Source organism: Berkeleyomyces rouxiae (assembly GCF_048999995.1).
Source record: "Berkeleyomyces rouxiae strain 22BRR77 chromosome Unknown BrBRR77_ptg000002l, whole genome shotgun sequence".
Taxonomy (NCBI): domain Eukaryota; kingdom Fungi; phylum Ascomycota; class Sordariomycetes; order Microascales; family Ceratocystidaceae; genus Berkeleyomyces; species Berkeleyomyces rouxiae.
The window spans coordinates 4571283-4595664 of NW_027396492.1; the positions used below are offsets into that span (position 1 = coordinate 4571283).

At 50.4% G+C, this 24382-nt stretch overlaps 7 protein-coding genes across 7 annotated transcripts; 4 read left to right on the forward strand and 3 right to left on the reverse strand.

Moving 5' to 3' along the window:
- Positions 1-518: 518 nt before the first annotated feature.
- BROUX77_002858 (uncharacterized protein) lies at positions 519-2979 on the reverse strand (the record flags this gene model as incomplete). The annotated part of the gene is made up of 2 exons (XM_073747445.1): positions 519-1295; positions 1357-2979. 2 exons carry the CDS (start codon positions 2977-2979, stop codon positions 519-521), a joined length of 2400 nt encoding a protein of 799 aa, XP_073607940.1.
- A 687-nt stretch (positions 2980-3666) lies between these two features.
- BROUX77_002859 (uncharacterized protein) lies at positions 3667-4800 on the forward strand (the record flags this gene model as incomplete). The annotated part of the gene is made up of 3 exons (XM_073747446.1): positions 3667-3752; positions 4004-4116; positions 4268-4800. 3 exons carry the CDS (start codon positions 3667-3669, stop codon positions 4798-4800), a joined length of 732 nt encoding a protein of 243 aa, XP_073607941.1.
- Positions 4801-6232: 1432 nt separating this feature from the next.
- Positions 6233-7324, forward strand: BROUX77_002860 (uncharacterized protein; the record flags this gene model as incomplete). The annotated part of the gene is made up of 1 exon (XM_073747447.1): positions 6233-7324. The coding sequence occupies one exon, from the start codon at positions 6233-6235 to the stop codon at positions 7322-7324; it is 1092 nt and encodes a 363-aa protein (XP_073607942.1).
- Positions 7325-9595: 2271 nt separating this feature from the next.
- On the forward strand, positions 9596-13735 carry BROUX77_002861 (uncharacterized protein; the record flags this gene model as incomplete). The annotated part of the gene is made up of 1 exon (XM_073747448.1): positions 9596-13735. The coding sequence occupies one exon, from the start codon at positions 9596-9598 to the stop codon at positions 13733-13735; it is 4140 nt and encodes a 1379-aa protein (XP_073607943.1).
- Positions 13736-15140: 1405 nt separating this feature from the next.
- Positions 15141-17953, forward strand: BROUX77_002862 (uncharacterized protein; the record flags this gene model as incomplete). Its single annotated transcript, XM_073747449.1, has 4 exons — positions 15141-15346; positions 15539-16867; positions 16940-17238; positions 17292-17953. The coding sequence occupies 4 exons, from the start codon at positions 15141-15143 to the stop codon at positions 17951-17953; spliced, it is 2496 nt and encodes an 831-aa protein (XP_073607944.1).
- A 1564-nt stretch (positions 17954-19517) lies between these two features.
- Positions 19518-19862, reverse strand: BROUX77_002863 (uncharacterized protein; the record flags this gene model as incomplete). The annotated part of the gene is made up of 1 exon (XM_073747450.1): positions 19518-19862. One exon carries the CDS (start codon positions 19860-19862, stop codon positions 19518-19520), a length of 345 nt encoding a protein of 114 aa, XP_073607945.1.
- Positions 19863-21133: 1271 nt separating this feature from the next.
- Positions 21134-24128, reverse strand: BROUX77_002864 (uncharacterized protein; the record flags this gene model as incomplete). Its single annotated transcript, XM_073747451.1, has 3 exons — positions 21134-23458; positions 23535-23915; positions 23976-24128. 3 exons carry the CDS (start codon positions 24126-24128, stop codon positions 21134-21136), a joined length of 2859 nt encoding a protein of 952 aa, XP_073607946.1.
- Positions 24129-24382: the final 254 nt, after the last annotated feature.

The following is a 24382-nucleotide window of genomic DNA, read 5'->3' on the forward strand; positions in this document are numbered from 1 at the left end:
GAGGGAGCGCAGAAAGTTTATCGGTCTAGATTGGCACGCACACGAAACAACAAACTGGCGTGAACTAATGCTTGAGCTATGCCTGGAGTTGTGACCCCTGGCTACGAAAATGCGCGAGAAAAAGTACCCAAGCTTATCAGAGAGCTTTGATCAAGCAAAAGAACAGACGATGACGCAAACAAAATAAGACTCGAGAAAAGCGCTTTGCGATCACGTTATTATGGGCGACCGCGGCGAGCAGTAATGCCGAGTTGCCCGGTCAAGGATTAGGGTTAGTCAATATAACTGATAGTTGACTGGGGATGAGACCACAGCCTTGTGTAACACATCATACATGGCTCTAGACCTCAGACGGCAATCACCAGCTGGATTGAGCACCACAAGTCGTTTCGAGCGAGATTTGTGTACCAGATCGCTATTAATAAGTAATAATATGACAAGATATATAGACAACGAGTTTAACTCTGAACTTTTAGTTGCCCACACACCCGCGCTACACCGTTGACTAGTCGTTGGGTCTATCTACGGCCGCCTTTGCCCTTTGGCTTCCCACTGGGCTTGCCTCCTGCTCTGCCAGTGGGCTTTCCCTTGGCTGATGCCTTCATAGGTGTCTTCTTCACTTTTTTCAGGTTTAGCACTGCGCCCTGTCCAGAACGCTCTGCCTTGCCCTTCTTCCACGACCTCCCGTCAGACCGATCCGCCTTAGAGTCTAGCTTCTTCTTGTCCTTGTTACTCAGTCTGTTAGCGCCATGCTTCTTCTTGAGCGCTTCGCGGACGCCATTGAGCTCTAGCCGGCCCGCATCCTTTGCAGATTTCTTGTCCCGCTCTGACTCGAACCATGTACGCTTGGGGCGTGACTTGATCTCATCTTCATGCTTGAGAATGTTCTCGCCCTTTCTGACTTGCATTTCAACATTGGCAATCTCCTTCTCCATGTGCTCTTCCTTCATGATGTCCTCGATCTCATCCGCCCACCCATCTACCTTGGCTTGCCACTTGTCTGCTTCCGCCGCCTCAATGACACGACTGACAATCTTGGCGCCTTGAGCCTTACCAGTCTTGACGGCAGCCTTGACAACTTTGCGGTCTGGCTCAGCAGCAAGAGTACACGCAATACCACGGCGGCCAGCACGGGCTGTACGACCAACTCTGTGGACGTAGATTTCGGGTTTCTGAGGAGCTTCATAGTTGATGACAATGTCGACGCCCTTGATATCTAGACCACGAGATGCCAGGTCAGTTGCAAGGAGGTATGAAACCTTGCCATCTCTGAAGTCTTCTACACTTGCAATGCGCTGCATTGTTGGTTAGATTTAAACCAACAAGAAATAAAGGGGCATGGAGAAAAGGACATACCTGTGTTTGGTTCATAGAACCGTGTAGTTCAGCACATGAAAGGCCCAACAAGCCAAAAATAATGCGTGCAATGTGGGTGTCCTTCTTTTGGCGGAAGAAAACAATAACGCGGTCATGGAACACATTTTTGCACAACCAAATAAGATAACCCATACGCTTGTTCTCCCGGCCTGGTCTCAATCTCACAAACTCTTGCACAAGCCCAGTAGCAGTTTTGTTTTGAGCATCAACCTGTAAGCGCACAGGCTTATTCATACCAATACTGACCAGCCTGTCGACAGAAGCAGTCATAGTGGCAGAGAATAACATAGTTTGGCGAGACTTGGGGAGGGTAGTAATAATTTCGTTCAGCTCGTCAGCGAAACCGTCTTCCAGCATGCGATCGGCTTCATCTAGGACCAGAATCTCGACAGTGTCAACAGCGAAACTGGCAGAGTTCCGCATGTGGTCAATGAAACGGCCGGGGGTGGCAATGATGACATCGGGGCGCAAGCGCAGCTCAGCTTCTTGCGCCTTCAGACTCAGACCACCAACAGCCAGTGTGAACTTGATATCGGTGTATGCTGCAAGTTTCGTGGCGACAGCGTGGCACTGAATTGCCAATTCACGGGTAGGTGTCAAGACCACGACACGGCTAGTAGGTACCTTCTTTGGCCGGTACAGCAGACGTTCAAGAATAGGAACAATGAAGGCGCCAGTCTTTCCGGAACCAGTAACAGCACCACCGACAACATCCTTGCCTAGTAGAGCAACGGGAATGGTCTTGCCCTGAATAGGCGTGGGCTTGGTGAAGCCGACGGCAGCCAGGCCACGAAGAATAGGACGCGACAAAGACATGGCCTGGAAAGAATGACTAGTGTTCTTCTTGCCAGGCGCGGCAGGCTCTTCTTGTTCAAAGAAAGCAGCGGCCTTGGCAGCCTCTTCAGCATCTTCCTCTGTCTCCTCATCAGAATCAGGCATGTTGCGGTCATCGGGGTGGTCGACGGGGGTGGCGACAGAGTCGTTGTCTGAAGCTGCTGCATCATCATCTTCATCCTTTTCTGAGCTCTCTCCATCTTTACCAATATCCTTATTCTCGTGGTCGTCTTCGTCTTCGCTCTGGGCGCCCATACCGAAAGCGTCGCTGGCCAACACGCCATCTTCGTCGTCGTCAAGATCAAGATCAAGGTCCAGGTCGTTGTCGGCTTCGTCGTCGCCTTCGCCTTCAGCGTCATCGACAGGATTCTCGGCGGCCTTCTTGGCAATGCGGCGGCGGATAATCTCGTCAAGATCAACACCCTTGCTCTCGGCCTTCATAGACTTTTTGACACCATCGAAGCCCCAGCCAGAGAACTCGTCCTCGTTGAGTTCCTCTACGTCGCCCTGCAGGAACTCAAAGTCGGACACCATGGCGCCATCATCATCATCATTCTTTCCCCAGATTCCTTCGTTGGAATCTTCTTCGTCATCGTCGTCGTTATCGGTGGCGCGCTTCGATTTTTTGTTATTTTTGCTCGTCTTAGCCTTCTTCTTGGGCGGCGCGGAGGGAGCAACTTCGGGTTCCTCAGGGCCGATGTCTTCGTTGTCGGAAATGGTGAAGACGAAATCGTCCTCAATGGCACGTTTGGTTGCTGATTGAGTCATATTGCGATTGCGCAAACAAAAAATGCATGCAACTAAAAAAACAGAAACAGAAGCGCAGAACAATCACACCAAACACAGTTGAGAACCGCCTCCAGGAAAAAAGTTCACAAGCCTCGGAAACATCTTATCGTGCTTATCGCCCAAACTTTTTTTTTCTGTTTAGCGGCCATTTTTTACTGAATCACAACTGTATACACCTAACCGCTAACTTTATAATGGACTATTCCTTGATGCTTTGTCCCCACCAACCCAGGGGCTTGCAGCTTTGCTATAGGCCCCGTCGTGCGATTTAATTTGCTTCGGGCTTCCAATGGTTTCCTTGTTGAAGCTGAGCTAGGATCAAAGGCCATTTTATTGTGTCTTTTTGGGTCCCCTTCTCTCCCTCGCCTCATTCTGATTCCATCTTTGAAGTTCTGTTTAATCGTTGTTAATATTTCTTTTTTTTCCTTCTTCACTTCTACATCTCCTGTATTCCAAGGCTCCCAACAACGCCTTTCTTCTATCTCCACTCGCCACGGCTTCTTGCGCAACCTCAGCTCCACGCTCAACGTTGTCTCATCTCTTTTTTCGGCTGCTTTTTTTTCGGCACACCATAGCAGCCCCTCCTTACACGTCAACCTATCACCATCACAACCACGGCATTGATTACAACCATCACCCTCGAAATCTCCCTTTCATCGACACAAAATGGGCGAATCTAGACAGGAGCTAGTCGCATGGCTGAACAACCTCCTCCAGCTCAACATCACAAAGGTTGAACAGTGCGGTACCGGGTGAGTGACATTGGACACGAACAAGGGGGCGAGTCATTGGCTTCGGGCTCCTGACGACCTTGGACGACTTCTTCTGCGACATGCGGCGAGGTCCATGCCCAATTTAGCTATCAAAATTTGCCCGTAGCTGTCGATACAACAGGCAGCCTTTCTAGCCTCTGCGCTGCGCACCTGGATATTACAACTAGCCTTTTCATTGCTCTCACGCTGCGCCTACAAGACCTTGGTTGCTAACCCATCGCCTGCTACAGTGCTGCCCTCTGCCAGGTCTTCGACAGCATCTACATGAACCTTCCCATGTCTCGTGTCAAGTTCAATGCCAACAGCGAATACGCATATGTGCAAAATTTCAAAATATTGCAAAGTGAGTGGCCACATGGCACTGTCCACAGGAGAAACTACCGGTTCTCTTCTATCTTGATTCACTGCTCTTTTACTTTCACTCTTCTAATCTCGTGTTCTCCTTTTACCACTCGTACACCCATGTTGACAAATAGCTCCCTATTTCTGTTTAGACTGCTTCGCCAAGCATGGCATCGATAAGCCCATCCCCGTTACCTCCCTGGTCAAGTGCAAGATGCAGGACAATCTCGAGTTCTTGCAATGGACTAAGAAGTTCTGGGATCTGAACTTCCCGGACCATGAATATGACGCCGTGGCTCGCCGGAAAGGTGGTGCCCTCCCCCCTAGTGGCGGGGCCCGCGCCCCTGCTGTCAGCGGTGGTGCCAGAAGAGCCGGAGGTGGTACTACTCCCACCATGGCCCCCCGCGCCACCTCAAAGACCGGGGGTGGCGCCTCCCTTGCCCTACAGCAGGAGAACAATGCCCTTAAGGAGAATGTTGCTGGCCTGGAGCGTGAACGTGACTTTTACTTCAGCAAGCTCCGTGACATTGAGCTCCTTGTTCAGCAAGCTGTTGAGCTGGACCCCGAACTGGAGAAGGAAGAGGACGGCCTTGTCAAGCAGATCCAGACCATCCTCTACTCGACTGAGGAAGGTTTCGAAATCCCCGCCGAGGAGGCTGCCGTCGATGATCAGGAGACCTTTTAAGAGAGTCTTGCCCCTTGTCTAAGGTTCTTTTCTGTGAATTCATGTTGGGCACCAATCGCAGCTTCACACAAGAATGGAACTAGGCAAAGGAAAGTAAGACGTAGAAGCTTAAAGTTCAAGGATCATGATTCTATTAGAAGAGGTAATGGGTTTATGGGTGGGTAAACAACTGTAACTAGAGCAATGCGTCAAAGCACATTGCTTCGATCGATTGAAGCTGACATTTGTGTGGGTGTCATGTCGGTCGGTACATTTTTTTTCGTTTCATTTCCACAAAGGATCATGATGGTGTTGTTGCTAAGTGCTATATTGCATCGGCGGCACAAAGGACAGGCTTATTGCCGGTTTACGTCATGATTAGATGAGGGGTATTCTTTTCTATCCGAACATATGAAATAAGTTTTTGAATTTGTCCCTGTGTGTATGTAGTCTTAAAGGCTGTCGGTAAAATTAGGCAAATCGGGGTTATCTAGGGAGCTTCATAATGCTTGTGGGAGATACTACGCGGATAAGTCAGTGCAATATCACATGCTGCACATGTCCCCAGAAGCTAAGCCTCTGTTTACGACTTTAGCAACCAACCAATCTGCACTGTAGTACTTATGCAAAATAATCATTTATTTCAGTGCAAACAAAGACAAATCTTCAAATAGCACTGAGCTCAGATAAAAGTGCGATAGTGTGCAATCCCTCTCTTTTACATTACTGAAGGACCTGTATTACTGAAGCTGCTTGTCAACTCTATTCTGTTCTCATGAGAGCATCGTGGAGTTTCTGGATTGCCTTTTAGCTTGTTATGGTAGTTATACCCGAGGAATAGCCGATCCCCACGCCGGAAGTATACACTTTGGTGGTGGGTAGCAAAGCCTTGGAGTCGGTCCTACTGCACCAACTTTATTCATCTCGCAGCCCATTTGACGCGTACAGGGACACAATAGCAGCCCGTGGTTATGCATCTTTATTCTCTCATTGTGCACAGTCTCAACGACAGATTCCTAGGCCAGCTAACAGCTTGATGGGCGTGCTTTTTTTTTTCCAACTTGCCAACATTGTCAGCTTCGTTGCTTTCTCCAGCCACCGCATTCACCTAAACTTGTCTCGGCACACATTTGGGCTATTTAAGCTGGCGCAACTACAAGTAGCGAATTATCCGCCATCCTTGGCTCACGCAGCTTTTATTTTCTGATTTTTGATTTTCTGTCTTCGTCTGACGATTTTGTGTCCAAGGTTTGATTTGCTGCATAAATCCCCCAAGCCAGTTGTCGCCTGTTCTCTGCCTCTCTGCCTCTCTGCCTAATAGACTCGACGACCCCTACAAACTTGCTTAATGTGAATTGCCCAACTCAAAATTGTCTCGTCGCCTCAAAACTCTTCTAGATCCCCAAGACCATAACCCATTTCTTCTAAAGACAAGCACAAACACGTCATCGCCATGGCACCACCTGCCGAAATCTCCATCCCGTCGACCATCGTCGCCTCGCCCAAGTCGAAGCCCTATACGCTGTACAACATCACGCTCCGTCTGCCTCTGCGCTCATTTGTCGTCCAGAAGCGCTATTCCGACTTTGCCGCCCTGCATGCTGCCCTAACTGCTGCTGTAGGCGCTGCGCCTCCCAACCCGCTGCCTGGCAAGTCATGGATTAAATCCACGGTCTCATCGCCTGAGCTGACGGAAACACGACGTGCCGCCCTGGAGGCGTACCTGCGTGCCGTTGCTGAATCTCCCGACCGCAGATGGCGTGACACGTCGGCTTGGAGGTCCTTTCTTAACCTACCATCCAACAGCGCACCAAGCTCGTCTGTCTCAGCCGGCGGCCTGATTAATACGGCTGGCGTGGGAGCCCAAGATCCCTCGACCTGGCTAGACATGCACAGGGAGATGAAAATGCTACTTCAGGAAGCCCGGAACTGCCTATCGCGCAGAGATGCCGCGGTGGATGCCAACAATACTTCGAGAACTGTGGAAGCTGGTACAGCGGCCAAAAAGGCCCTGACCAAAGCTAACAGCTTGATACTTTCGCTGTCAGAGGGCCTGCGTTCCATCCAGGAACGCGGCCGACTAGGCGATGGTGAGCTACGCCGGCGCCGTGACCTTCTCATGTCCGCAAAAAGCGAGCGCGAAGGGCTCGAAAAACTTAGCAACACGATTCCATCTACAACCTCTTTATCACGAACGGGCGCAGCTTCGTCCTCTGATAAACTAGCCCTCTTCGGATCTACAACCTCGCCCGTTGTTGCTCCTCGAAGCGGCCGTGTTATCGGTGCCCCAATCGCCGAGACAGAGCAGACGCGCGAGCTAGATAACACTGGTGTACTGCAGCTACAACAGCAGATGATGCAGAGCCAAGACCAAAGTTTAGATCAGCTAGCCGCTATTGTGCGACGGCAGAAAGACATGGGTCTAGCCATCAAAGACGAAGTCGAGCGCCATGTTGAGATGCTAGACCGTGTTAACGAAGACGTCGACCGCGTGTCAGGCAAGGTGCGCGTCGCGCGTAATCGCATCAAGAAGCTCGCATCTTGACTTCTTGGCAGTGACGGTATCGCTGGCCCGGGTGGCGCAACAGTTACGGACTCTGGCAATGATGGCGGCAGGCTTCTTGTGCTTGCGGGGTCATCGGTCAGAGGGACTGCCGGGCTAGTGCTGAGGTTCCTGATCCTCACCATGCGGGCTTTTTTTAGCTTCTATGGGGCCGTCATGCGCCTGATTAGGGGGCTTTCGTGGTGCGTCCAAAAGCTATTTCTTATGCTTCGCTCTTAAACCATTATCCAAGTTCTTGGTTTGGCAATTTGTGCCATTACATGTTGGTGCCGCCTCTTTTTTGCTCTGGTTTCTCTTTTCTTCCATGATCTTGCTTAACTCTCTTGTCGGCTTTCTATTGACGTGAAAGCCGCTTTCTCTCCAGACTGATATTGCAAGCCTTTGCTCTTTGTCGTAAATATCCTGATCTTTTCTTGGAAAGGCGCCATAGTTGGTTGATACACTAACGGCTGGATTATCCCCTGTTATTGATTTTGACAGTCATTTCTTGTTCACTCTTTTCTACAACGTCTTAGTTAATATGTTAGACGTGTTGCTTGTTTTTACGTTCCCTTCTTTTGCAACGGCGTTTAGCTCTCTCTCTATCACGACTTGTTAGTTTACGAAATATGCATGCAGCCATATGCATTTGCAGCACACGCCTTTAATACAGATATGCATACATGCACTCCCAGAAAATCCGCTGCATTTTCCTCCCGTCGTAGGTACTTTATGATTTGTCTCGTAGCCAGACGCCTCTCTCTGCATCGAATGTTTCACACTGGGCTTCATAGACCGATTTCCGTCCTTTTGTATCACTCAGGGCAACTGTCGGTACGCATTTGCTTTTGCACATTCACAACCAGAACCTGCAGGAGATTTGAGACGTTAAACAATGCAAAAACAACAACCTGCAGAATATCTTCAAGCCTGTTCATCATCAAACGCTCATTGTGTGGCTAAATGCTGATTCCCGCCACTGTGTCACATCTTGCCTGAAATGTAACCCTACATGATTTGATAACCCTAGGTTTGTTGGCCTTGGTTGGAGACAGGAACAAAAACGGTGCAGAAATCTGTTTGGCACCCTTCCAGGCCGATAAGTTAAAGCCTGTTGCCGGGCAACTCTTCAAAATTCGAGCATGGATCGGTCTCATCGGTGGGCCAGGACCCAGCAAGGTCTTTAGTATTGGGGTGTCAATTCTTGTTTTCGGCAAAGATGTCAAGAGACAGATAGTTTTGGGGTTCTAGAAGAGATAGCCTGAGCTCTAGAGTGACTGACATTGAAGATTAATTGCTGGTTGAAGGATTGGCACATGGACCAGAGATAATATGCACCGTAGTTGTTCCAGACAGTAAAGTAAACAAACCAGCGAGGAAGGAACCACACAAGACAGGCAGGCAGGGCACAGAAACAGCAACTATAATTTTTTTTTGAACGTATAGAATGTACGAAACCCATGAGTCCGTCTGGAGCTCGTTGAGAAGCTGCCTGGTCTAACCATTCTATCTGTTCTTATTCTTTCCTGCCTCATGATCGCAGAAAACTTTGACTAAACTTCTTCATCGACACAACTACCACTAGCTAACCTTTCGCCTTCAGCTTTTACCCTGTAAGTAGTATTTGTTCTGCTTGTGCTTTAGGCGCTCTCTCCTTGCATAGGACAGCGTGATTAAACCTCTGTCTACAGGTTGCAGGGATAAAAAAGTTATTGCCTGCGTGTGATAACTTCAACCTCCTACAAATCAATCAGCCTGTTACGTGACCATTGGTGTTACCCAGAGCCAGACGCACCAGGTGTTTCCCTCGAAGAATAAAGGCAACGAACTGGTATCTTGCCGAATTCTTAGACACGCGGCAATTCAGTTTGCGCCCGATCTTCCATTCCAATCTTGATTTGATAGTGTCATTCTTGCGCTTTGCGCAAACCACTGCCCCCATCATCCCCGCCACCATCTGGCGCTGTCGCCTTCGACGCCCTTTTCTCAATCTAAGGCCTGGTATCACTTGCGACTTCAAAAATCTGTAAGCGCGCGCCGCCGGCATCTCACTTCTCTGTCATCCAAGCCGCTGTTGCTAACAACATGTGTTTCCTGTAGGCAACCACCGACTCACGACACCAAGCCCCGATGGCTCTTTGGAACCGGAGCTAGCCGTCCCTTTTCTTTGCGCTTTGCTTTTGTTCGACTGTGATACCCGTTTATTTCCATTTGTACTTCTATTTTCTAGCGGTGTTGGCGTTATTTGTTTCCATTCGTCTTTGGTGAAGAACCATGAGCGGGCCACCACCGCCCCCTCCTCCTAACGGCTCGACTTCACGAACCAAGCAGACTGGCGGTCCATCCAGACTTCCCCCCGGGAACTACGATATTTTTGTGATTCCCCCCCACTCGGCTGGCTCAGGATTTCTTTATTTGCCCTCGCTCAATACAAACATGAATAGCTTTGCTGCGGGCTTTTCTTGCGCCCTGATTATGGTGGCCGGCTTCCAAAGCATTGGCCCTATACTACAGAATTGGTTAAATGGTTCTTATACCATGGTAAACATCACCATGATATTGTCGTTATTTCTGGTTGGTACCGGTTCTTGGTACATTGGCCAGGTACAGAGTAGGGGTTTCGCCGGCGCAAACCCTCGAATGGGAGCTTATCAACATGCTGGCTCTGGAGGACCCCGTCATACTCAAGTCCCTCCATCATCTGACGATCAGTATCGCCAACATGAGCACTATCAGCAGGAGAGACAGAACAAATACACTCGGGAGGGACCGCTTGAACCGGAACCACAGGCAGCTGCTTCAGCATCACCACCCCCTCCTGAACCAACTCCGCCGCCTCCGAGAGAGCCTACTCCTTCGCCTTCGAGACAGCCTACCCCGCCGCCTCCGAGAGAGCCTACCCCGCCGCCTCCGAGAGAGCCTACCCCGCCGCCTCCGAGAGAGCCTACCCCGCCGCCTCCGAGAGAGCCTACCCCACCCCCTCCGAGAGAGCCTACTCCTTCGCCTTCGAGACAGCCCACTCCTTCGCCTCCGAGAGAACCCACTCCCTTGCCTCCGAGAGAGCCTAGTCCTCCTAGACAAAGATCTTCTCCTTCCCGACCGATTTTCTCAACTCCGCGGCGCCGGCGAGATGTTGGGGCCCCCCTCGAGAGAACCACACCTTTGACCCCAACTCATCCTCCACGAGTTGTACGGCCGCCGTTGCCTCCCATGGTTGAAACCAGGTCTCGTCGAATGAATCCGCACGTCGAGTCTGAGCCTGAATCACCAGTCAAGACAACCCAACTTTCCCACAAGAAGGCGCGCAAACACGATCCCGGTCATGACATGGAAATCCATCCCGAAGAGGAGCTCATATCTAAGACTAAGCCACATAGTCGCGCGGTCTCTAAATCCCCGGTGAAGAAGATTACATCTCGTTCGGAAGACAAAGTTTCTACCAAGTCCACTCCTAAACCATCTACCACGATGGAACAGGCGTTAGATTATGCGCTAGAAGCTAGGCCGGAGCCAAAGGTGATCAAAACGGCAACTAAAGCCGAGTCGCCTGTGCCCAAGTTTAAGAAGGTGAAAAGGGTCGTTAAACCCATTTCTCCCCCTCTCCCTGTCGAGCCTGAGGTTGAGTCTGAAATTGAGCCCGAGCTGGAGTTATACCCTGAACCTGAATTAGAGCCAGAGGCCCCAAAACCCAAGGTTAAAAAGATCAAGATCATCAAAGTCAAGAAGTCCAAGATCAAGAAGGCACAACAGCCCGATCCCGAACCTGAAAGCGACTACCATGATGATTTGATTGTTGATCGAGGCAACTCTGAGCCTGAACTACCGATTGGCCTTGAGTCAGAGTCCGACATAGAGCCGACTCCCGAGCCGCCAAAAGTCAAGAAGGTCAAAAAGATCATCAAGATCAAGACCAAGGTCAAGGCTGAACCTTCGATCAAGTCTCCTAAAGTTGAACCTGAGCTAGAAATTGCTCACGAACCACCAGTTGCTCCTAAAGTCAAGAAGACGACTAAGAAGGATCCGACAAAGTCTAAAACTATCGCCAAAGCTGCTGCCATTTTCGAGACCATCCCCGAGGCACTGCCTTCTCCTGTACGACCAGTGGAAATGAAGACCAAGGCCAAATCGCCTGCTGTTTGTACATCCGAACCTGTACTGGCTGCTCCAATTGTGTCAAAACCAGAGCCAGTTCAGCTGCCAGTGCCCCAGGTTACGGTTGAGGCAAACGTTTCGGTACAAAGTCCACAACCTATCGCCGCTCCTGTGTCTCTACCACGGGTTATTGAACTTGCTCCTTCACCTGCTCCAATTTCAGTCGCGCCTCCAGTTCAGACACTAACATCTTCTTCGGCTCTCTCTCCTGTTTCTATCACTACTTCTGTTCCCTCTACTGCTCCGGTTCCCACTCATACTCCTGCCCCTTCTGTTCCTTCCCCTGCTCCTCGTCCTAACCCTTTGAACGCATGGGAACGGGCCCGGGAAGAAACGAGGCGGAAAGAGGAGGAGCGAAAGGCTAAGCAAGAAGAGCAGCGTAAACGAGATGAAGCTGCAAAAAGACTTCAAGAACTTCGTCAAAAGGAGGCCCGTGAACGAGAAGCTCGAGAGCGCGAATTACGCGAACGTAAAGAAAGACTTGAGCGTGAGCGTCTCGAGCGTGAGCGGGCTGCAAAGGCCAAGCTTGAACAAGAGAGACTTGAGCGTGAAGCCAAAGAAAAGCGGGAAAAGGAACGTCTCGATCGTCTGCTACGCGAAGCACGTGAAAGAGAGACTCTGGAGCGCTTGAAAAAGGAGCACGAAGCGCGCGAGCGCGAACGAGAACGCTTGGTTCGTGAAGCTCGTGAGCGCGAGAAAAAATTCCGAGAGGAGCGTGAGCGGGAAGCCAAAAAACGGGAGGATGAGGAGAGAGCGGCCCGCGACCGCGAAGAGCGAGAACGTCTTCTTCGTGAGAGGCGAGAGCAAGAACAGTTTGAGCGCGATAAACGTGAATTCCAAGCAAGGCTTGCTCGACAAAAGGAGGCTGAGGAAAAAGAAAGACTGGAAAGACTAGAAAGGGAAAGAAAGGAGAAGGAGAAGAAGGAGAAAGAAAGGCTGGAACAACAGAGAAGAGAGAAAGAAGAGAGAGAAAGAAGAGAGCGAGTCAAGCTGGAAAAGCAACAGAAAGAGAAGGAACAGAAAGAAAGGGAGCAGAAAGAAAGGGAGCAGAAAGAAAGGGAACGCAAGGCGAACGAGGAGCAAGAGCGACTTGCCAAAATTCAAGAGATGGCGGATCGTGAACGCCGCGAGTGCGAGTTCAAAGAACGCCTGGAAAGGGAGACGGCTGAGAAGCTGCGCAGAGAAGAGGAGAAGAACAGCCGTTCAGGCGGTTATGCTTTCTCCAGTGTCGGTGAGAAGACAAAAATCTGGCCCGGTGGCCAACCATCTGCTGCTAAGTCCACAGTATCGGAGCCGCCTGTCGCACCAGCCCAGTCTGCCCCTCCGCCACCAACCTCACACCAAGCGCATCCGAATTTACGGACAGAGTTTCGTTACACAGAATCACCCCGACAGCCACCCCCTGGAGCAAGCAAGCCAGAATTTGAGGAAACTTACTCATATCGCCCTTACGACCAACCGAAAAAGCCTACGCCGCGCCAGAAGTCAATGTCGGATGTATCAGATGGGTCCTGGGCTCCATCTCAGTCAACGGCACGGACGACCCCGCCTCCTGCTTTCCGAGGATATTATTCAACGCCTAACCCCGATAAGATCGGAATCCGGGCTGTGTACATGTTCATGAATCAGTTTTCTAAGACACCAGCGACTCAGCTCATCTCCGGTCAGGGGCCGGTGACTGAGGGACTGGTCCTTCGGATGACGACGGAGGGCCTTTTCATTGACGATGACATCCGAGGTGTGCCGCAGCGGGAATGGGACGTGAAGGCATGGACACTAAAGCATATGGAGGTTTGGTGTCCGCAGCACTGCATTAACCCCTCGGCAACAACACCATCAGGTCAGGCAACCAGCGGTCCTAGCATGCTTCACAAGCTGGCGGGATCGCGCATCCGGCCTGAACGTGGCGGCACGCGCATGCTACAGGGCAACGACGCAGACATATACATTTCGGAGATGCTCAAGGCATGCAAAGGCTGCTGCGGACTGGGTATGTGTGAGACGCAGTTTGCAAACATGACGATTCCATCGCCGGCAGGCCAGGCTGGCGACTGGCGCAACAAAGGCCTCCACGTGCTCAGGGCAACTATCCGTGACCAAGAAGGCAAGCGCTACTTGGTGGTTGTGGACGAGGCAGAGAGCTGGAAGATTGCGGTCGGACTGCAAAAGCTACGGAAAGGATCACAGGTCAGGGCCCTTGGGGTTGCGGGATTGGGTGCCTCTGAGATGCGGGGCACACTCGAGATGCTAGGGTGGATGTAAAACGTAGGGTATGGGGGGAGCGAGGATATGGTGGAGCCTAGGAGGCTATTTAGGCAGCCTGTTCCTGTGTATTGGTGTCATAATTTCATTTGGGAAGAATTGCCAGGCGTCAATGGTGCATTTAAACGGGGATTATTTGCCTTTGACGATAGTTATGTATCACGTTGTATGAGTTTAAGGAGTCAATTAAGATCGGTTGTGTAAACATGGCCAATGCAACGCGGGCGAGGACATCATGACTTAACCAACTCACAGAAACCCCCAGCAACGGTTTAGGGTCAATGGTGAGCATGTTCAGAGATTATTTCGAGTACTTGTCAGGAGATTTTCAGAATTACGCCGAAACGCCTTTCTATCGGGGAAACTCGAGCTGGAATTTGCCCCTTGTCGCCCCCATGAGGCAGGCTACTAACGCGAAAAAGCGGACAAGATGAGTAATCATTCCGCGGCTAAATATCCGGATGATACACTGAGCGGGGTTTTCTACCGCGCCAAAAACCAATCCCACCTGTTTCTTGCCCTGAACAGACTCAAGCGGGATTCACGTTCTGGGCACACATCACATTACATTACTACATTGGACGATTGCTGCATGGTGGCATACACTGTCATACACCGACCAAACCAGCCAGATTTTTCCGCGTTGACGCTGCGCCCACTGCCGCTTAACTATGTTTATGCCTTGAGGCTAGCTGTGCAGCGTGACTTTTAGGAATTTGTTGTAACTACAAGCGCCATCACGTTGCAAACTTGCTGATGACGCTCCGCCTCTATTGTTTCTCTCTTTCTTGGCATCCCGATCTTCACAGCCAATCGCCCTGCCTCCACCGATACAAAGTGCTATCACCGCCTATTTGCCGACTTCCCCTTCACACCTGCGCGCTACGCGACCGCCATAGTGGATTCCTCTCAGCCTTCTAACACCTTTCGGTTGGGATTCGGTCCGGGTGCGTCTGACTTGCACCTGCGCCTGTTCTATGTGCCAAGCCTTATTCAGCCAAAAAACAGCAACCCGTTTAGCAGCTCAGACGAAGCTGGTGCTCGCCCGGGTCCCGCAGACCCAGCGAAAGGCGCCCTTGGCACTGTCTCTCTCGACTCGGCTGCTTCTGTAGAGCCTCACTCTGATCCTCGCTACCCCGGCGCTGTCCTCGACCATCGCGGTTCGTTGTCGCTGCCCCTGCCGTCGCCGCCATCCGCTACCAAAACGACCGCAGACTCTTGTGTACCCATCCACCACCCGGCCCATCCAACAGCCGCTGCAGCCGCCTGTATACCAGCACCGTCGGCTCAGTCATCCGCCTCCACAGCACCGATGCCAACGCCCAACAGGCTCTCGTCGCCGCATCTCTCACACCCATCTCTGCCTGCTTCCCATTCTGCCTCTGTCTCCATGTCACCTCACTCCATGGCTACTCCGCGCTCCGTGCAACACCCATCTGGCCCTGAAGCTGCCATGTCTTCTGCCCACACGCCCTCGAATCCAGCCCCTGCGCAAGCCTCCGGGCCAGGCTCTGACGTATATCTGCCGGCGCCCTATGGAAAGGCATGTGCCGAGTGCGTCAAGACAAAGCGCAAATGCATGCTGCCTCCCACCAACGGCGAGTGTCAAAGGTAAGCTGAAAGTTTTGGCCCCCAACACCCCACCCCATCTACTTGTGGCCTTATACTTCTCGAGGGAATGCCATAATCATAATACCGTCCACCAACTCCGTCCGCAGCGGCACCAAAGTCCGTTGCTGTCTTCCTTTTCTGATGCGTCTCACCTCGTTTCAACATCGCTGACTTGTCTTCTTTTTTTGCCAGATGCCATCGCCTGCACAAGACCTGCCACCGGCCGCCAGCAACTGGCATTAGAAAGCGCGCGACTGGCTCGCGAGCTTCATCACGTGCTGCGCTTGAAGAGAAGCTTGATAATCTGGTGAACCTCTTGCAGCAAAAGTCTGGAGGAAATAATGGCGCCATTCGTTCCGTCAGCACTGACGGTGCTGCTCCTGCCACTGTTATTGCTACTACTACTGATGTGACAACTACACCCGGATCATCGGCGTCAGCACTGAGTCCTGGAACAGGAGGTGGACCCGGGCCGGCAGATGGCCCGGCATCAGTGGCTAATGATGTGGCCACCTTGGTAGCACCATCACCGAATCGGGCAACACTGCAAGATCTGGCGGAAGCCAGTGCGTCGGCGTCTTCAACATCATCATCGTCAGCATCAAGACAAAACCTTTATCAGGATGGCTCCGACCAGTCGGTCAGACAGCAGCAACAGCAACAACAAAGTAGCCATAGCCTAAACCACCATCAACACCAGCAACCGCTGTCTTACTCCCAACAAGAGTCATCATATTATTCCAAGAATTCCACTCCCGTTGTTCCTCTTTCAAATCCTTCCTTGCAACCCTTATTGCAACCGCCTGTGCAGCCTCCACTGTCACATCAACAACATCAACTACCTGCCATTTACCCAAACCCATCAGCACTTGATCCGGGCCATCAGATGACGCCGGTAGCCAAATCACCGTCGGGTACAAAACGCGCCCAAATGCCTGACATTTTCAATCCGGCGCGAGAGTTCATCACGACTTCTATCCAAGACGACATTCTTCACAATGGATATAAACTGGCAATGACACCATCGTGGCTCCCACAAGATCTATCTCCAGCGGATGAAGAATCCATATTAAATCTGTTCCGTACAGAGAATATGACTTATTTCCCCTTTGTCTATATCCCAAATGATGTCACCGCCAAGCAAGTCAAGGCTGAGCGCCCGTTCTTGTGGCTTGCTATTACTGCCGTCGTGTCAAAATCAGCATCAGTGAAGGTTCGCAATAGTGCCTTGCTTCGTGAGGTTGTTGGCCACCACCTCATGCGTGACAACCCAGCTTCGTTAGACATGCTCCAGGGACTCATTGTGTTTCTGGCCTGGGGTAATCATCAAATGTCAAGGAACATCAAGTCATTCATGTGCATATATATTCATATGGCTATGTCTATATTGACTGTCCTGACTATCAGCAAACCACATAACGAATATCTGTTGTCATTACAATCAAGTCCTCCGTCGTCATTTTCTGACCGGGAGATGGATGAAAAGCGTGCAGCATTGGGGTGTTACTACATCTCTTCTAGGTATGATAGTTCCGGAGTTATAATTGCTAGGTTCGTAGAAGATGAGTCTTTTTGCTAACATCCATTCTTTAGTCTTTCCTATTTCCTACACATTGGCTCGTCCATACAGTCCATGTCCTGGATGCCGTACATGGATGAGTACTTGGCAGAAATATCAGCAAAGCAGCAATCGCCTCATGACAATGTCCTTGTCATCATGATTAAATGCCAGTTGGTCACCAAAGAAGCCACCTCGCTCCTACGCGATACCAGTGAACGTAACGAGCCAAAGTCTGAGTGCACTAAGATCATGCAGACCATGCAGTACAAGATGCTTCAAACTCGCATGACCGAAGTGAAGAACTCAGTACCGCCCGAGCTGCGAGATCACTGTGAGAAATATCCCTCAACCCATCTACGTTTTGATACTAACCAATTCTCATAGATGCTATCCAATCCGTCATTAATACTGCTGAAATGTCCATTAATGACGTTAGCTGCTGGGATATATCCCCAACTGAACCTTGGATCAACACAGAGCGGATCGCCATTCTTAGCCGCTGCTTCTCTATTCTAAAGGACTGGTTTGCGAGATTTCAGGAGATTCCCATCAGACTATACATCAGTTTACCATTCAACTTTTGGTTTCAGCTTTTCCGCAACTGCTGCATTCTTTGCAAGCTTACTACCATTGACCAAAAGGGCTGGGACCGCGTATATGTACGCCAATCACTTGATGTGTTAGCCGTCATTAACGAGATTTCTCAAAACTTCCGAAATGCTGCTTGTGAAGCTGGCGTTGTTATTGAATCGGAAGAAGATGATGTCTTCTCACGCAGCATCCGCCCACTCCGACACATGCACAAGGCATGGGAAAGCTACCTGACACAGACCACTGGTATGCCTGGTATCGGTGCGTTGACTCCGACTGATTCGGCCTTTGATGGCGCACAGTCTGTGGGCAGCAGCGTAGTCTCCACAGGCTTCACGTCTAATCCGCCACTGGCTGGCGTTCTTGCGTCATCGAATTTCAATGAGGGCTTCAATCTGGACTTTGGTCTCGATTTTGATTGGTTCGCTGACATGTATTCATATGGCAAGCTGTAGCAGGCTGTGCAAAAAAAGGAGAAAACACTATAAGAAATGTCCAAGTTCACCTAGCGATTATACCCTTAATACTACATGATTGTTTTTTTTCAGCTCGTGGCAGAAGGCCCTTTTTGTCGCAGATACGTGAGGTCACCAACCTTCCATGGTCTTAAATCACACACACACAGTTGGTCAGACACTGGTGGTGTGTCTCGTGCTGGGGTGAGAGTGAAGGAGAGGGAGAGGGACATAGAGAGAAAATAAAAAGACATGTTGAGTGGGTACTTTTCCTGTCAAACATGTCTCAATGACTTGTGGCGGAAACCCTAAGGATGGTTCAACGTGCCGGGTTAACCGAGTCGAAACCCGACCTCATTGGATGTACTAGTTACATACTTGGTCCATCACAACAAACCTCATGAATATTTTAAACTTGTTTGTTCCAGAAATTACTTTGCCATCAAAGTTGCAGACGATGAAGGTCACGTGAGTGGTCCGGGCTCGCCCAGGAGGTCGGCGATAAAAAAGCAGATAAAAAGATCGAGGTAACATTTGCATGAGATAGGTGAATTGTGTTGGACTTAAAGAAAACGAAACAGGACCGAGAGGCCAGAGGGCAATGGGGAGGAGCGATGTGATAAGATGTATATGCTTGTACCAATGGTGAAGGATCGTTCATTGGGCTGTAATAGCTGCAATGGAGGCGACCAACATGGGCGGGCGAGGGGATAACAAGGCACTCGATGGCGTTGAACTGGACTGGGCCTTGATTGATTTGCTTTATACGGGGGTTCAGGGCCTGGTTCCTCTATGATGAGCGGCGGCCATTGGGTGACTGGGCCACTGGGGTAGATGGGGGGGGGGTAGATGGGGATGGGCGAGTGATGCCTCGACTAAGCATGGAATAGGTTCCTAGACACATTGCTCGGAAGCTTCGCGATACTGAAATGCACAGAAACAAGTTTTTCCAACGAGTTGGCTACTACATGGGCCCGTTTCCCCCTCTGATGAATCCTGCTCTAGTGAAAAGTCTGTCCTTAGATGTTGGTGTTTGCCATCATGAACAGGGATAGACCTAGTTGTCATCAGCCTCTACATATAGGCAGTGTGGCGTTGAGGTAAGAGCCACCAGAACAGTTGCTGGGTCTCCGTTGGGCATTGCTGGCTTGTTGTCTACACACAGAGCGGGAATAGGAGAGGCGGTAGGACAAGGAGATGGTAAGCTTTATATGGAACAGGATATCTATGGGCTTGTCTATGTATGTATATGCGGGCTTCGGGCAACAACCTGGAGCTGGGCCTGTCCATATGTTATGCCATGCGATGGCAAACCAGTGAAGTCGACAGCGCACCCCCGATAGAGGATGGGCGCTGTGGCTTGTAAGTGAACTGAAATAGAGGGGGATGTCAGTGGCTAGTGCAAACAGATACCATGGAACAGCGCAGCAGCAGCAGCACACACAGACATGCATCTGTATATCCATAACTACAGTTATAGACATATGTACATACATACATACATACATATACATATTGCTCATACTCAAGCCACGTACGTCATTATGCTAGCCGAAACTGCCAACTAGTAGATGGTCAAGGTGTGGGTGAGCACCTCCACAACATCAAAGGTCCGTAGATCAGAGGCCATGCGCTGTACATGAAACTGCAGGCTGTAGTCTCCACTCTGATGGAAGACGACCCCTTCAAAGTGGAAAGCGACAGGACCGGCTTGGGCCTCGACAGTCCCCGGGCCCGTGAAACTTGATATCTCGCCGGCCCTGGGGGTCGCGTGCGTTGAGGTTGCGGTCAGACTGCACATGTACAGCATGCCCGAGTGCGAGTTGCTGGTGTCGGTGATGGTGAAATTGAGTGGCAGACCACGCTCACCCGTAGTCTTGGGAGACGGTCTGAAGGCGAATACACCCATTAGTCAGAGGGAAGTAGCAGCGGAGAATCTGGGAATAAGCAGCAGAGTAAGAATGCGGTGAAGATAAGATGCGCTGGGTTGTGTAGTAGAGAGTGAGTGAAAGGAACAAGACTAATACCCCGCTTGCAGCCGGAGGTCCCTCTTTATATCATCAGCCTTCTCCTCATTTTGCAGAGGGAGGGAGGAGTCACAAAAGATGAGCGTGGGCGTCCAGCTGCCCGTTGATCACCAGAACTCATGTATGTCCCATCTCACGCCAATGATGTGGAATCATTTGCGAGCCCGCCCGCAAATGGAGAGGAGAGAAGAGACCACCTTACTCCTTCCTTCGTATTGTAGCACCAATCGAGTTAATAGCCTTGAGGAACAGCTCGCATCGCATGCTCCGATTCAGGCCATCTCCAAGTAAGAGAGTATCTGTCTAGTGGTGTGTGTGTGTATATGTGCGACTTTGCAGCAATTTAAACCACTGTTGATTATGACCAGTCAGCGTGAGAAGCCGTCTGCCATGTATGGAACCCCTTGAAGATGAGATATGGTAGCTGAGAAAGCGGAATAGGGGCGGTGCTAGTGTCAGTGTCAGCGTTCTAGTCGCAAAGTAGCAAACCATGGACAAAATCGACAGGGACCCGAATAGGCAACTTTGAATGAATAAGACTCTTGAGACCCTCACTCATCCATTGGCCTCACTATGGACTTGCTTTTCTTTTCAGCTGTTGGTGGCTCAACAAGTGTAACACAAAAGAGCAAGGCTGCCCTGTAGGTATAAAAACGACTTGAGACACCAACTTGCTAGCCAATCAGATAAACAGGCTGGGCGCTGGATATGGAAAGTACTTGGCTGAATTGAGAACTTGAAGCTTTGAAGACTCGTGGACTCGGTACTCGGTACTCGAGAACAAGGGCCTTTGTTCCCACTCTTGACGTCACCATCTAGGCGAGATCTCAGATGTTTCCGCTTTCGTGATAATGCTGGGACTTCTTCCACCTGAGTCGTCGCTGTTGCCCGATGTGGAAGATTTAAGACACCGACTAAAAACATCACAACAACTTGCACCTGAGTGTAGCTATCGGACTTATCATGCGAAAAAGAAAACCAGACTGCCGATAGCTAGCCCAATATTACTACAATAACGCACGCTTGGAACCATAAAAGAACAATTTTTTGAAATCAAATCCACTATCCGCTTCATCTTGCCATGTTGAGAAGCAATACCCGAGCCATCTCGGGTACCTCCCTTGGTCACTTGAATCTCACTGCATTTCCATCCTCAAGACCCCAATTCCATGAAGCTTACTACCTGAGCGAGAGCTGGTCTCTCCTTAGACCGCACCGCAGCTGTTATTTCAGGACCCACAAGGTTCTCATACGTGATGTGGAAGCTTGTGGACTCGACGGCGCTATAGTCCCTGGGATTTTGAGGGTCACCGCTAACTCGCAACGCCCGGAATAGCCACTTGTATTCTCCAGGTGGAACGTATCGTCCATCAGACATCAGCCCATCGAAAGCATGGGTATATGTGCCGCGAGTAATGTATTGATTGGGGAAGGAAGGATGTTGGCCCATGGTGGGCAGCCCAAGGACCTTTTTCATTCTGAAAAATGAGGCCGGCTGTGAGACAGGTATCAAATCAGCACGTAGCAAAGGGGTGCCCAGTGCTAGTTTGATCTGGAAGCCAGGAAGTTCTACGCCAGCGGGGTAGTTTCTGGCTTGGCCTTGGCCGCTAGCCTTGATGGCGCCTTGGGGTGGAAGAACCCAGAATTCGGTAGAGCGCACGGGAATATGACGCTGTCTCTTGTAAGGTTTGGCCTCATTTCCAGGAATGAAGGTCAAAAAGGTTTTGCTCTCGTGGAATATCGGGGTCTTCTTCAAAGAGCCTGTCATTCCTTGGTATGGGAGAGTCAATTTGCTATCGTCGGAGCCTGTGAAAGTCAGGAAACCAGACCACACCGGGAGCTCCTTGGGATTGAGATCCGGAGGAGGGGTTGCTTTGACCATGAAAAGTTTACGATCCATAGGACCCAAGGTGAACTCGCTTGAAGAAAAGAGAAATGATGCATAGGCCTTCTCCATTTTGTTCGGGATGGTATTGAAATCGCCCTGGCTCTGGGACTCTTTGGCAAAGACTGTGAGAGCAGGCGTGTTCTCGATCTTGTAGGTTGCCTCAGTCTTGCCAACGTTCATCACTTCAAACTCGGCAATCTCCTCAAAGTGGTCGTCGGTGTTGAAGGAGATGTATGAGTTGCCAAAGACAATATCTCCAAATGCAGAATCGTAAGCCTGCACAACACCAGCGCCTTGTTGAGGGATGGGCACAAGATAGTCTGAAACTCTATAGCCATCATCAAGGCTGATGTGCTTGGGAGATGCGTAGTTCACCAGAAGACTCTCAATAACCTTGGGATGGAAGTTTTCACGGGCAGAACCAATCAGAGCCGCTATGGCGGCCAGTAAAGGCGCCGCCATAGCGGTGCCTGACATGACGGCATAGCTGCCCATAGCGCGAGGGTATGTCGATAGAATATTACCACCAGGGACACTGACCAGAGGACGAAGATCCATGTCCCAAGTAGGACCCCAAGAACTGAATTTGGACATGGAGCCACCGGTTTTTGCGTTGGCAGAAATAGAAAGCTTGGGAATGACTTCTGAAGGGTCTGCCATGTTTAGGGTGATTTTCTTGCCAGTGGCGATCTCCTTGATCCAGGTTTCGCCCATCTCAGGCGTCACCATAGCGACCCCTTTCAGTTTCGAGATACGGGAAGCGTATACTTCCATTGTGCCCGGAGCATCGTTATACATGATGACGTACTTGGCACCAAGTGCACTAGCAATGTAGGCCTTTCTCAAAAACTCGCAGCCGCCTCGGCGAACTAGTACGACTTTGCCATCTAGGTTAGGATACGGCTTGCTACCGTAGTCCTTTCCTGAACAGCCATTGGCAGTGGCCGAGGTATCAAATCCAACAGCAAAGACTTCGAGCCCTTGAACCTCGCCCCAGGATTTGTAGGGTCTACCTTTCATCCACTCGAACTCGATTGGGGAGCCACCATCGATAGAGTAGGTCGAGGGAATGGTGAGTTTTGGTGTGTTAACATTGTCCACAGAACCAATTGCTAAGGCGCCTTTGGCAGAGGCAGTATCAGAAGCATAGAACAAGCCCTTTTCACCATCATCTCCAGAAGGTAGAATACAGGGGACGCCTTGATCAATGATCCGCTGAATTATAATGGCCAAGGGATCCTTGGACCATCCGGAGGGCCGGCTAATGGACGATGTAATGATCTTGGCTCCATCGTCGTAGGCAGCGTAAAAGGCGGAAATGAGAACATCAGTGTCGACATTTCCACGGCATCCAAAGACCTTGTAGGCTCCCAGAGTAGCTTCAGGGGCAGCTCCGGTGAATTTCCATTGCTTTCCCTGGGCGGCAATGATACCAGCCATGTGAGTACCAGAACCGGCACAATCCATTGGGTCCTCGTCAGGAACGGGCTCTGAAAAGCCGTCATAATCGTCCCCGACGAAATCATACCCACGGTCAACTAGACATCCAGGTCCAAAGCAACCACCGAGGTCGGGGTGCAAGTAGTCAATCTGTATATATTGTGTTAGCTAGCTTGAAGTTTCAAAAGGTACCAAAGTATGAGCATTTGATGGGTCGTAAACATACACCGCTGCCAATAATGGCGATATTGACGTCTTTTCCCCGGAAGCCAGCTTTATGAAGGTCGGAAACTTGGGTCATTTCATGAGTGGAGTCGAAGTTGAGGCCGGTGAGGGGATCTATAGTGTCGACTTCAGATGGATCACGCTTGTGAAGACGCTCGGGGTTTTCAGAGTTTTCAACGGGGGAGGCATCAGAGATGGATCGAGCCATCCTTTTGACTGGATCAATTGTGACACCCGACAACCCATTGAGCATTTCAACTAGATCTTCAGATGTCTCAGCGTTTGTCGTCTCAATAGATGCGCCCTTGAATATGGGATAGTCGAAGTCCTTTCTAATTTTAATATCATCGTGTATCAGTCTTTCCCTCAAAGAAGGCGCATCCTATAAATGTGACATTTGTATTAGCATGCTGGGCTCTGCAAACTCACACAATGTACTTACGGCATCTTTGTCGAACGTCACAATCCAACGGTTATCAACGATTCTCTCTGTGACTCTCTCCACATAGCTTTCTGCTTCTACTGATTTTCCCAACACTCCTGTCAGGGAGGAGGCCAGTGTCAAGAGTGATACTGTGAGTGATGAGCGGACCATACTCCGTGGGTTGTAGAGGTGAGTGAGAAGGAGAATAAGAAGAAGGAATAGACTGGGCTTCAGATGTGAGCTGTGGAAAGAGAGATGGCGAGTCGAGTCCAGCACGCGGAAAAGAAAGATAGATGAGAGTAGCGTTATATATTGCTTCTAGGATGGCGATCTGCCAAGCTGCCAAACTCTCTGCCGACATGTTGCCGGGGACCTGTATCCCTCGAATGCTAATACATTGATGCTTAGTTACCTCTTTCAGTAGT